At 40.9% G+C, this 14,050-nt stretch overlaps 1 protein-coding gene across 17 annotated transcripts in view; it reads right to left on the bottom strand.

Annotated features, from left to right (window-relative positions):
- The window catches only part of sntb2 (syntrophin, beta 2), a 120,884-nt gene extending 109,885 nt beyond the window's left edge, over positions 1-10,999 (bottom strand). For 3 of the 17 annotated variants that reach the window (XR_009795560.1, XR_009795559.1, XM_061823844.1), the window contains exon 1: positions 9,578-10,792. Coding sequence is in view for 11 of the 17 variants with exons in the window: in XM_061823844.1 (XP_061679828.1) it covers positions 9,578-10,310 (733 nt within the window). In the remaining 6 variants the exon portion in view is untranslated. Of the gene's footprint in view, positions 1-9,577; positions 10,801-10,860 lie in introns of those variants that run through there. The other 14 variants (XR_009795558.1, XM_061823845.1, XM_061823850.1 and 11 more) reach the window with 9 other exon arrangements.
- Positions 11,000-14,050: the final 3,051 nt, after the last annotated feature.

Raw genomic sequence — 14,050 nt, 5'->3', positions numbered from 1 at the left:
CCTCCTGCCCGTTGACAGCTGGGATAGGCTCCAGCACTCCCGCAACGCTCGTGAGAAGTAACTAAGAAAATGGATGGATGGATCAGTCACTCACATTTGAAAAATGTACAGGTGTGGTTCACCAGTCATGCCCGCAGATATAAAGTTGCGGGTGTAATTAGGGATGGGATCTCAAGACCTTAAAATGACTTACTGATTTGTTATACCAGAGTACATACAGCGGTATCTATTGCTAATCCATTGATGAAAGCATAAACACCCCTAATCCCACGTGTGCAAGAGAAAATTGTGTGAAAGAGGTATAGCCTCAGTTGTAAACTTAACACGCCACTTTGGAAAAATAAAGGCAACTATGTACTGTAGTCATATACAGGTAGAAAAGGTGGTTTAAAAAAAAGTATACATTTACATTTCAACGTGATATTTAATGTCTTACAACGAAGAAAATAAGTATTTGAAGGAGTGTGTCCTGTGGCCTGTCCCGAGATATATTTTACCGCTACATCACCACATGCACAAAGATGATTATAATTAATGAGTGTTGTACGGACAATTTTTTGAAAAACAATACAAGTACAAACAAAAGTACAAACCTAACAAAAAAAATAGAAATACAGATGGTTTCCAATATTTTGAGCATAAGAATAGCAGCAAATTCGTGGTGCGCATTGTACATTGGTCGAAGGGCTTTCCTTTGGGGGTTCGCATTATACTTCAGGACGCATTATGCACAAGAAATTACGGTAGATGACACAAGTATGGTACTATTGGAACAAGATTTAAAGCATAAAAACTTATATTGTTTGTAAAACAAAAAAGTGACTTAATTAAATGATAAAACACTTGGAAAAAGGATGGATGGATGGATGGATGGATGGATGGATGAATGGATGGATGGATGGAATGGATGGATGGATGGATGGATGGATGGATGGATGGATGGATGGAGTGTTTGCCAGGCAGCAGGCACACAAGCAAGCAACCGAAAGCATGAGAAAGACAAACGCTTATAGACACAGTCACTCACATTTGAAAAATGTACAGGTGTGGTCCACCAGTCATCCCGCAGATATAAAGTTGCGGGTGTGATTAGATAGAATCTCAAGACCTTAACATAACTTATTGAGTTGTTATGCCCGAGTATGTAGTTGTTACCTAATACCATAATCATAAATTATTGACATTGTACTGAGACAGACGTTTTTACAGAGGTCAATTGACATTCAATTTCAAAACTAAGTACTCATATAATCAAATCACTTTATTTCATCATGATGTATTGTTACAATCTAGTATAATTTATGGCGGTATCTTTTGTTAATCCATTGATGAAAGCTAGCAGTAGATGATCTACTGTATATCTTCCTAAAACATGGAGAGGGGAAAAGTTTTCAACTTCAAGATAAAGCGGTACCACGGGAAAAAAATGACTGTTCGCATTTCGATATATGAACAGACAAGTGTAATGTTAGAACTTAGATTAAGTCAAAGTAAATAATCTCATACTTATTATAGTTAGATACTGAAACATTACCTACGTTATATCCCAGAAATGTTTTCAATGTAACTGAATTTGACATGGCTCATGATGGTGATGACTTTGGACGTAAATGCATTCGCAGTACGTGAAGAAGCTCGGAACATGTGCTTTTGGCTTAACTTCCGAATATGATCAGTCCGGTAACTTGCATTTCCTGTTTCTGGGTGAATACTGATTGTTTAGGATCTGGCTTCTTTTGTTCCCAATGTTTATCATTGACGAGACAGGACTGACATCAGGACAATAGAGGAAAGTTGAAAATTAAGAACATAGAGGTGAGTGCACGTGCCTCTCTACCCCAACTGCCTTTTTCACAATATGACATGACATCATAAAATAATGACCAACTGAGACGGACTGGACTTGGACAAAATTTTAAGGGGGGTGTGCCGACTGCACCTCAGGACATACAAAATAAGACTACTTTGTGTGCCTGACCTTGACACTTTAATTCCCTCAGACGAGATGCAATTATAATCATCGTAATAGATAAGTAATGCTTTTCTTTCAACCCCAGTGGGTAAAGAATGCCAAATTTGCTTGCATTTACATTTGGACTCAAAATTTCAACTCTATGGTTTATTTAAATGATGTACCGATAGCGTCCAGTGATAAGGAAATGTGAAAGACAGTGGCTCTTTTAAAGCATCTGGCTGAGGACGGGCAAAAACCAAAAAGAAACTCCAAATTTGCAAATAACAGGTTAAACATTTTACAAACTCTAAAGCTACAAACAAATCAACAATTTGTCATTTTTGGGACTGACAAATGAATGCTAAATTTGGGTACCAAATTAGCCAAATTAACAGCTCCATTACACAAAATGATGCAATAAGTAAGACTTAAAATGACATCGTTGTTGAAATGGAGGGCCGAAGCGAAAAAAGCATTTTGCAACATAAAGCCAGCATTCGTGACAAGCGCGGTCTTGATTTTGCCATTTGTGATAAGATTATGACTTTCAAAGGTCACTTTGTGACTTCATCGAAATAAGTGCATTAACAGTTTTGTTCCACCTTCTGCTAAACATGACATTTCTATCAAAATAGAAATATGTACAACTCTTAATCCAGCAAATGTTGCCATTTCCGGGAGATGGAACAAAACATGATTGTCAAAAATTGGGAAAGGAAAAAAAAATTTAAATAAATAAAGCATATGTGACATGAAAGACCAGGCATTACCAATAGAGAATGTTCTGTTCGTATTTGGGAAAACAGAACCAGAATATGCTGTAGCCTTTTCTGGAAAAACAGTAGAACTCGTAACACTAACTGCGGCATGTAAACTAATGAAAGATAAATTTAACGATTTATACAAACAACCAATATGCCTTTGCAACGGTTCATATTTTTTAGCAATATTGAAAAAAAAAAAGATAATTTCATCCACGGGCAATGAATGCAAAATTGTTAGCTCAATTACTAAATCAAACAACTGCAAAAAAAATAAATAAATTGGTTGCTGTATCCAAATATGTCACACAGACATCAAACACAAAATATGAATTTATTGGGAAATGATTTGCTGATAAAATAAAAGGAAGCTGAATGGAAAAAAAAGTCAAATTATGCTGTTAATACAGCTACAAATCTAGAATTTAATACATTACGAGAAATTCAGCAAAAGAGTCCAAAAATGGAACAGGATGTATGGGGGAAAAAAAGAGGCAATACTAAAAAACAACATCTATGTCTGACCAAACAATAAACCAGTTGTACCAAATTAACTTGTCTAAATTGAGCCATGACCTACCGCATGTCTCAACAGGAAGGATAATGGGAGGACAGGTAACATTAATATTATACTCACAAAAAAAATAAAAAATTAAATAAACATTCTCCAAATTGTCCACATTAACTTTATTGAATTACACCAAAGTGAGATTTATTAAACAAAATGTATGTTTATCACACATTTGTTGCAATGAAGAGAACGCTTCTGCTTGAAAAGAATGCTTTGTTCAGCACATATGTCGTTATCGTACAAATTTGTTAGTTTACATATCGTAAACTTTCCAACAACATGCAGACACATCGTCACACAAACATGTTTTTGCTCTCCCCCACCCTTTAGATTTGTCACCGTTGGTAGGGACCTCCTAAATCTAATAAAAAGAGAGGTTTCAAGGAAGACTGCTTTAGAACATTCAAGAATTGTACCTGACTCTTCTTCGTTGTCTTTGAGCTCAAGCAACAGAAAACAGGTTTTCTCTCCTGATTACTTGGTATTTAACAAATGTCAAATTGAATTTACCTGACACAATATGAAAAAAAGTATTGCTTGGTCATAATAGATGCATTCTCAAAATAGAGACAACTCTTTCTAACAGAGCATCCCGACATACCGACATCAGCAGGACATCACATTGGTGGAACCAGGAGACTGGATCCTGGTGAGAAGCATAAAGAAGCACTGATATATGCCCAAGTGGGAATGTCCATTTCAGGTTTTGCTGAACACTCACAGCTGTAAAAAATAGCTTGACTTGGATTCATTTGGCACATTCCAGAAAGGTAATTTCAGTCTAGGATCCGATTGCGGAGGTGAGCTAAAGACTGGTTAACAAGCTGGGTGGAATTTATAGTATCTCAAAATTGCTGACGGCCAGTGAAGACATTTAAAGACACCCAACCTATAGGAATACCTCGATGAAATACCTACCCTAAAGTGGTTAGGTCCCGAAATGGGATGTTGTGGAGTGGTCGTAACCATCGGAACATTCTTTTTGCTTTTGAGATATCTGCGGGGTGTCGTAATGTTGTCATGCCATGCACGAAAATCCTACGGCAATCCAAAACCTAAATGAGCCACAATTGGGTTCTCATACGTGCGATGATCCAAATTTTAATTTATAAAAATCCCATGGTCAAGTCCGACAGATAGGGGAACGAGGAGCAGTGTTTAGTCAAATTAAGTGGTATATAAGTGGTATATGATGAATAATCTGATGCACACGAGTTGGGACACTTTGGTGACTGATGAAAATAATGAAGGAGCAAATCCATGTTGGGGCTGTTTCCTCTGAGTCTACATCTCCGGTAATCCACGCTTCACTTTGATGCTTTGCAAAAAGTACAGAGGTAACAGCGAGCACCCTTTCTCCAAGAGCAACATTGGAAAAGGTAAGGGTGATCCAAAAACTAAAAGTTGATGAGTGGTTTCATGTAAAACAGCCATTTTGGGACAGAATAATAATTGGCTTCTTATGGGGGAACAAGCAGCAACAGCTTTATCAAAAGATTGTGCCGTTTGCATGGGTCCCAGACCACTTTTACAGATTATACCAGCGCTATTACCAATTGCACCTTGGAAGTAATGAGTGAAACAGTACCTGATAATGAATGCAAAAATTGTGATTCTTTATATCCATTGACTTTTTTTTTTTTTTTTAATGAAAACCATTGTTTTCCGATTCTCACCGGGTATTTCACTTGCGTCCATTTGCCAGGAATCAGAAACAAATTGGGAAATTTATCAGCAATGAAGTGTAAAATGATTTGGTGATTGAGAATTCATTGAAGCCATTGTCACATAGTGACATCTGGTAGTGGTGCGGAGATAACAGGCTTATGAATAAATTGCCCAAGAATGTAATATTATTGTACTTTATTCATCCTATGTCTGTTATTGAATCAACTTCAACTGCACAGGCAATTTCATTTGAACAATGGTGTAGAAGAGAGCAGCTGAATGCCAAGGATAGACTGATCCAACATACATCTGTGCATTGGTGTTCCCGGGGTGTTCCAAGTGAGTGTAAATTGGCTGACCAAGTGGTAGCTGGATTTGAATCTTTTACAACCAACAAGAACGTGGAGAGAATAAATTACATGCACCGCAATGTCAAAATAAGGAAATTGGACTCAAAAGTGTTTTTGAGGTTGTGCATGAACAACTCGCAGCCACTTAATTAATGCCATTTCAAAACCCAATAGCCATGGACATGTTCCTGGCTGAAAAAGGTGGTGTCTGCGCTCTCTTTGGGGAGCGATCCATCTTCATCCTGAAGCGTACGGCTGCTGATGGTGGTCTGACCAAGGCTATAAAAGGCTTTAGTCCTCAACGGTAAGGTGAATGAGCACTCTGGTGTTGGTTGACACCTCCATGTATGACAAATGGATGAGTGTGTTCGGCAAATACAAAGCAATCGTCTCATCCATTTTAATTCCATTGGCAGCTATTTTGACTTTGTGTGGTTGTTGCTGTATTCTCTGTCTGCGCTCTTGCCTAAACTGAATTATTGCCACAGCAATCTCACCGATGGAGAACAAAATGGCGTAGATGTATGCTTTGCTGGGGACAAATCATGAGGGAATATTCTGGCTGACTTGCCTGATCTGTTTCCAGGTCCCAGCTGTTACGACGATGTATAAACAACCATTTTTCCTCTAAGTGTATCAAAGTAGTCAAAGATCTGGCAAAGTGTCTATTTTCGGTGATGAATTTAACCAAATTTTAGATAAACAGGAGGGAAATGTTGGATTAATTGGATATAAAGTTCTGATATTTGCTGTCTTGGTTTTTAATGCTTCATTGCTTGTGTGATGTGATGCAATTGAGAGGCCCATTGGGTGCCATGGAAAGTTTGCTTTGATGTACTTAAATCATGTGATGGAATCAAGTTTCATTGGGTGCCGCGGAAACACCAGACAGTGATGCAGAAGACAACATAAAGACTGTCGATCTCAAGAGGATGGTGTAGACATCACAAAGACTCACATGGACTATTTTTGTCACAGTTGCTTTGTCACATTTGCTTTGTTGTGACCCGGACCATGTGATAAAAAAGTGGAGACGTGGAGATGTGATTAGAATGGGTTGGAGATTGTGAAAGAGACACATCCCACGTTCTCATCGCAAGCCAGAAGTTCCTCGTCTTCCTTCCTTGATAATTTTACTTTAAATGTCCTAGGCTGCTTAAACCTGACAACTTTTTTTTCTTTTTCATTTTTACTATTATTATCGAGAGTAAACACAAGCAGCATGTGTACATTGGCCAGACTGTGTTGCAAACTAAAGCGCTGGTGTTTGTAAATATGAGTGTACCTCTTTAAGAGCTGGAGAGGGGCAGAGTCAGGTAAACTAGACCGTGTGCTTCCATGTTAAAAAAGCGACCGTCAGTCTGTGGTTCACTGCAAGAATGTCTATGTATTTCTACTTGTAACAAATTTTAGAAGAATGGTGGAAAAGTGTGCTTCCCCATTTTTAAGAACAGAGGCGATGTTCAGAGCTGTGGAAACTATAGAGGCATAAAGATGATGAGCCACACAATGAAGCTATGGGAAAGAAAAGTGGAGGCTCGACTCAGGACAGAAGTTAGTATGATGGTTGCAGATAATATTGTGATCTGCAGGGAAAGCAGGGAGCAGGCGGAGGAACAATTAGAAAGATGGAGGTATGCACTGGAAAGGAGAGGAATGAAGATTAGCCGAAGTAAAACGGAATATATGTGCATGAATGTGAGGGGTGGAGGAGGAGGAGTGAAGCTACAGGGAGAAGAGCTAGTGATGCTGGATGACTTCAAATACTTGGGTTCAACAATACAGAGCAATGGAAAGTGTGGTAAAGAAGTGAAGAAATGGGTCCAAGCGAGGTGGAACAGTTGGCGGAAGGTGTCTGATGTTCTATGCGACAGAAGAGTCTCCGCTAGGATAAAGGGCAAAGTTTATAAAACACGCATTAGAGACGGTGGCACTGAAGAAACAGCAGGAAGCAGAACTGGAGGTAACAAAAATGAAGATGCTTATGTTCTCGCTTGGAGTGAACAGGTTGGATAGGATTAGAAACGAGGTCATTAGAGGGACAGTCGGAGTTGGATGTTTTGGAAACAATGTTATCGAGAGCAGACTTAAGATGGTTCGGACATGTTCAGAGGCGAGAGAGTGAGTATATTGGTAGCAGGGTGCCGAGGATGGAGCTGCCAGGCAAAAGAGCGAGAAAAAAATTCTGACGATGCTGCAGTTTTTTGCAACCCTCCTGAGTCTATTCTGAAAATATTCAGAAAACATTGAAACCACGTATTACATTTTTACACTCATAATTTTTCACCTAAACACTTTCTGAAAACTTTGAAACCTCATTTTGTTTGATATATAACACCTGTGATGATTTGTGAAAATTAAAACATTCAAAAGATACATGTTGATGCAACCATGTTGTTTTGAACTGCATTTTCTTTTTATCATATTTTCCAATTTGATATAAGTTGTAAAACCAGAAATTTCAATCAATATTTAAAGAATATCATTATTTAGACTGGAAGTGGCAGCTTAATAAATATACCACTTTTTTTTTTTTTTTACAATGAAAGAAAATGAATAATAAAATGAAAAAAAAATATTTTTGGTCAGGCTCTACGTCAGGTCATAATCAGAATCATCTTTATTGGTCAGATGTTTCATGTGCCCCAAAGTTGAAAATAACTACCCAGGACTGTGCTAACTGCTAGGTTACTGTTTTTTTTTACAACACAATACTACTACTTAGAATAAAATAAATAAAATTCTACACATCTTCTTAAAATGTGGTTTACTTCCTGTTTAATTAAAAGGTCTATTGTGATGAAATAGGTGATTTTTAGTATGTTATTAATGAAAAAACGCCAGCCAATATGGGCCCATGTGTTTTTTCACCACAAAACATGATTTTGACGTATTGAGCTTTTTGTAACTCCCACCATGAAAATCCTCTCGAGGGATTTGTTTTCGAGAAAAAGCAGGAAGTGACGTAAAGGACAGCAGTGCCCCCAAGTGGACTCGTTTGTTTCCATTAGTTTTACCTCCGGGAAGGTAGCTCGTTGTTTCTTCGTGTTAGCCAAAATGCCGGCTCTTTCCATTGCCGGACATTGCTTGAACACTCGGGAGAATGGATTTACCCTTCATAAGTTTGCAAGAGACCCGGTTTGTTGTGAAAAATGGAAATGGCTTCGTGGGTTCCGAATGACAGGTGTGCATACAGCTAAAAAAAATAATAGTTTGGGGCGGACCACGTAATCGGTCTCTCATAACATAACAAAAGTTCCGTGTACGAAATATATCAATGTGCGCGTCGGACGGTGTCGGGCTGCTGCGCGGACGGCGGCGAATCTGAAGAACCCAGCCAAGAATGCCTCACTCAGCCCCGTGCATATGCAGTAATGCACCCTGGCTTGACGGTGTTCACGCCACGATGGCTTATCTCTGCCGCGGAAGTGGATTGGACGGGGATGTGGTCTGGCCGTGATCATCTGACTATGGCTCGAAACAATAGTGTAATATTGCCCTGAGGGCTCGAAACAATGGTGTAATATTGCCCCGGTAACTTCACTCGGTTGTGTGGTGTTCTCCTTTTCGAAAAGAGCTTCCGTGTCAGAAGGGGCGTGTTTGTCTCCCATAGTTAGGGTGCACCGCGTGTTTTCATTGACGGATGTCCGGTGACGTCACGGACGGATGATGCAGCCAATATGGCGACTACTTGGATATCGTAGAATGACACTTCTGAAACTTTGCGAGTGGATGACACGCTCTCCACTCACATTTATTTTTTCGTATAGACATTGAAGTGAATAATGTTATATGTATTTTTCATTACAATATCTGTTTTAGAATGTTTATAGGGATGACACTTGGGCTTTGTAGGAAATGTATCATGTGTCATCAAGGCAACCATCACTGACCAGTCTGAAACTGTCATCCTGTTTTTTTAAATGTTATGAAAAATCGAAGGAAATGGTCATTTGACTGAGCTGTATATAGTCACTCTCGTGTTAATACAGAATTGGATGTAGGTGGTTCAGCCTAGGAGGTCAAAGTGCATCAAGTTCTCAGAAAAGTGAGCATAACCCTGTCATTTGACGCTCTTCCCGTATTCATTTTGTGGTGAAGCTTGCATTAATTATTATTTTTAATAATATTAATTATTGTTATGCCAATTGGAAAGCATGGTTTGCTGTAAACCTAGTCGACGGAAAACATGACGCCCTCCCCACTGAACGCAAGGGTTCGAGGTCGCTGATCACGGCCTCGCTAAATCCCTGCTCTAACATGGCCCACTTACCCTCGAGCGTCACTTGTTTTCCTGCCTTCTTAAGGACCTGCACCGCCAAATCGTGCGTTGCCTCACGGAGGTCGTCACCGTTCACCGACAGGATGGCGTCGCCCACCCGAAGAGCGCGACTTTGGTCTGCGGCGAGCCCTGGGAAGATCTTGGAGATAAGGATCGGCATCCGATTCTCGCGCCCCCCCTTGATACTGATCCCCAGGCCGCCAGACTCCTGTTTGACAACTCTGACTTTGCGAACAGCCTCCGCACAGACGTCCCCACTCCCTGGAACTTCGCCTTGTCTCAAACCGGAATTCGACTCAGGACTCACATAGGTCGAAGCAGGACTTCCAAAGTCAGAGGTTGTGCAGTTGTTTGAGTACTTCCCAGGGCTGCTTAATCCGTGGGTGCCGTCATATCGTCCCCGACCAGGGCTGCTTAATCCGTGGGTGCCTTCATATCGCCCCCGACCAGGGCTGCTCTTCTGAATTTGTTCATGGGCAGTAGACAGACTGAAGCCAGGGTTCCCTAACTTCGTTTCTTGTTGGTTCCCAGTCGACTCCATTCCATTTCTCATGTCATCTGCGGAAGTGCTGTGGTCCCGGTGGTCGGTCCCCTGCCCGCTTGCCTCCGCCTCGGCAGTTATAGTTAGCGTTTCTCGGGCGAGTTCAGCGGACACACGAATCCAGCGGTCCCGGAGAAGTAGGTCCAATTGACCGTTTTTATCAGCTCTGGTCCAAACTGCCATTACTAAAGTTAGCCAGCACTGATGCGGCCACACTCAGATTAAACTACTCCTAAACTTCCCTCCTTCCCAGGATTTGCCAACCCCTTATACTGTGCCACATCGATTTGACACACCCACTCACGAAATTCAAGGAAATGCAATCTCACAAAATGAAGTCAGGAAAATAAATGATCTGACTCTCAAGGCCCAGCCACACGTACATTTTAATGTGAAGTTCAGCAACAAACGCTTTCGCTTCTAAAATCCTCAAAATAAACAATTCTGTATCCACCATAATCCTTCAAAATAAATGTTACCTCTGTATGTTACTGATATACGATTTGATTTTTTTCCCAATTCATTTGAGAACTCAGTTTTAGTCATAGTGAAGCTATTTGTTTGGAAAAGGTAAGTGAAAGCATGACAATAAGAGTCAAAACAGTAAAATTCAGAGAAAGAACATCTGCCATACTTATACAACAAAAATATATTGCATTTATTTTTGAGGAACGAAGCACCCATTTCCCACATTTGATGTTACCCATAAAATTTCTGAGCCGCTTATACTCACGAAAATCGCGGGAGAGCTGGCGCCAATCCCAGGTGTCATCGAGCAGGAGGCCTATACACCCTGAACCAATGGTGTAGAATAAAACTAGACTGCGCACTCTGCATCCAACATTGGTTCCACCATGGTCAACAGGCTCTGACTTCCGGTCACGGCAAAACGCATGGTATCCAATACACACACATTATTATGGAAAACAATGCGTGAAATTTATATACTTGGGATGTTTTGGATCCCTAGAGAGATTAATACAATCTAAACATTTGCAGCATGCCCAGGAAGATTTAAAAGATAAAACACATACATATGTAATAAGGGGGGACAGACCTTCATAATATTGCTATGATATATTATCCACCTTCATAATTATAATAATTAATTATGAAGGTTAAACTGAAACACACTTACCGATGAAAATTTACTTCTTTGCGACCAATGAAAAGTTACTTCTTTGCGACCGCCTACACGGTTTTGAAGTTAACAGTGCAACAAGAGTTACCATATTGTAAAGATGTCAAAGGATGTCAACTTTCACGTGAAATCGAACCCAAAGCAATGTTTTGCCTGGACCATAAATTTAATCCAAATTACCACTTGAAAGGGGTACTTGCGCTATCGAGTTTTTATTCTACGTCATTGCCCTGAACTACATTTTATTCTACGTCATTGCCCTGAACTATTTGCCAGCCAATTGTAGGGCACATAGAGATAAACAACATTCACACTCAATCACACCGAGTGGCAATGTTGAGTCTCCAATTCTTGCATGTCTTTAGGATGTGGGAGGAAATCGGAGCACCCAGAGAAATTCCACACAGGCACGGGGAGAACATGCAAACTCCACACAGGCGGGTAATGATTTCAACCCCGGTCCCCAGAATTGTGAAGTCCAACACTCTAACCAGTTGCGCCATCGTGCCCGCCCTTGCCCAGAGTCATTCCGATATAATGTATAATCCCATCTGCACTCCTGATGAGGTAGGCCGACCATGGAAACTGTTCAAATTGTCTCTGCACTCCCAGAATAGAGTTTCTTTTTCAGATTGAATTTCCGAACATAGAATTTGCCTTAATATTTATATACGTGGGCGGCATGGTGGAACGGCTGTCGAGTGTTGGCCTCACAGTTCTGAGGACCGGGGTTCAAATCCTGGCCCACCTGTGTGGAGTTTGCATGTTCACCTGGGTTTTCTCTGGGCACTCCATGTTACTCCCACATCCCCAAAGCAGGCATTAGTTGGAGATTCTATATTCACCCTAGTGTGATTGTCACTGCAATCGTTGTCTGTCTCTATGTGCCCTACAATTGGCTGGCAACCTGTTCGGGGTGGACCCCACCTCCTGTCTGATGCAAGCACTCCCACGATCCTTGTGAGGACAAACAGCTCTAAAAATGGATGGATGGACTCGGGTTGATTAAGTGGTGTACACCTTCAACTGGTCGTCAGCCACTCACAACACGTGTATTATTTTTGTGACCATACGGCGAACTTAAAAGGCTTACATTTTATCAAAAATGGACAGCGTACCTCATGCATACAATAAGTCTTGCTTAAAAAAATATTAATCATACTTCCTGTGTTTCTCAGATCTTCCATTAAAATCTAATGACATTTTCAACCTTACAATGAACATTTTTAAACAGACAATTCCTTATAACATTGATAACATTGAAAAGAATGAAAAAGAATAAGTGATAGAGAAACTGCTGTCTTTCAAAATAACTTTTTTTCTGTGTTACTGCAAAGAGCCACATCATACACATGGGTACACATGAACATCATCTTTTAATCATGGATGCAGGCATAGACAGACCTCTGCTCAGCCAGATCTAATGAAAATAACCACACCAACATGATAATATCAGTAATTTTCAACAGTTAACATTGTGTGCACTGTCTCACACACACACACACACACACACACACACACACACACACACACACAAACTCTCAGTTCAAGCAAGTCCACAAACAATAATAGAATAATTTTAGATAACATCTTTCTCTTACTATGCTGCTTCGTGAGACTTCTGGCTTTCCTTATCTTGAACAATCCTCTTCAAATCTGGCTTGTATTCTGTTGTTGCCACTCTTAAAGGTCAAGTGTCGTCAAACGGATGATTTTGGTATATTATTAATGAAAAACCCACAGCCAACATGAAACATGATTTTGACGTATAGAGCTTTTTGTAACTCCCGCCATGAAAATCTTCTCGAGGGATTTGTTTTGAAGAAGCAGGAAGTGACGTAGAGGACAGAGGCGACCCCTAGTGGACTCGTTTGTTTCCATTAGTTTTACCTCCGGGAAGGTAGCTCGTTGTTCCTTCGTGTTAGCCAAAATGCCAGCTTGTTGTATTGCTGGATATTGCTTGAACACTCGGGAGAATGGAATTACCCTTCATAAGTTTGAAAGAGACCGTGTTCGTTGTGAAAAATTGATTGCACGGGTGCAGAGGACGAGAGCTTCGTGGGTTCCGAATGACAGGTAAGTGTGTATACAGCTAAAAAAAATAATAGTTTGTGGCAGACCACGTAATCGGTCTCTCTCATAACGTAGCAAAAGATCCGCGTATGAAATGTGTTGATGTGCGCATACAGCTACTAAAAAAAAATAATAGTTTGGGGCGGACCACGTAATTGGTCTCTATGAAATGTGTCGATGTGCACGTCGCCCAGCCAACAATGTCTCCATAGTGTTCATCGCGTACTGCGGCGACTTTGAACATACCCCTAAAAGCAACATAGCTCGGCTCCACCTCCTCCTTATATGCCACCACGGCTCCGAAAGTCAGCCACACAGCCACTGAGGTGCAGCGTTCGGCGGTCACAGCTTCTGCGAAGGCTGCGCCTCAGGCTTTGCGACGGAGGCGGCTCTGAAGAACCCAGCCGAGAATGCGTTACTCAGTCACGTGAGCGCATAAAGCGCCCCGGCTCGACTGTGACTAAAGCAGCACCGCTCGGCTGTGTCATAAGCCACACCGGCAAGCTGCGATGAGCCGCGATGGCTCATCTCCGCCGCGGGAGTGGATCGGACGGGATGCGGTTTGGCCGTGATCGGATATCATCTGGATATGGCTCGAAACAATAGTGTAATATTGCCCTGAGGGCTCGAAACACACAGGTAGGATGTGACCTAGAGTTGAAAGAGAAATTCTGGAAGGAACCAGATGAAGTAGTTCTGAGTATTCCAG

Source organism: Syngnathoides biaculeatus, chromosome 6 (assembly GCF_019802595.1).
Source record: "Syngnathoides biaculeatus isolate LvHL_M chromosome 6, ASM1980259v1, whole genome shotgun sequence".
Taxonomy (NCBI): domain Eukaryota; kingdom Metazoa; phylum Chordata; class Actinopteri; order Syngnathiformes; family Syngnathidae; genus Syngnathoides; species Syngnathoides biaculeatus.
Note: the sequence above shows the minus strand (reverse complement) of the source record. Positions and strands in the feature narration are given on the sequence as shown.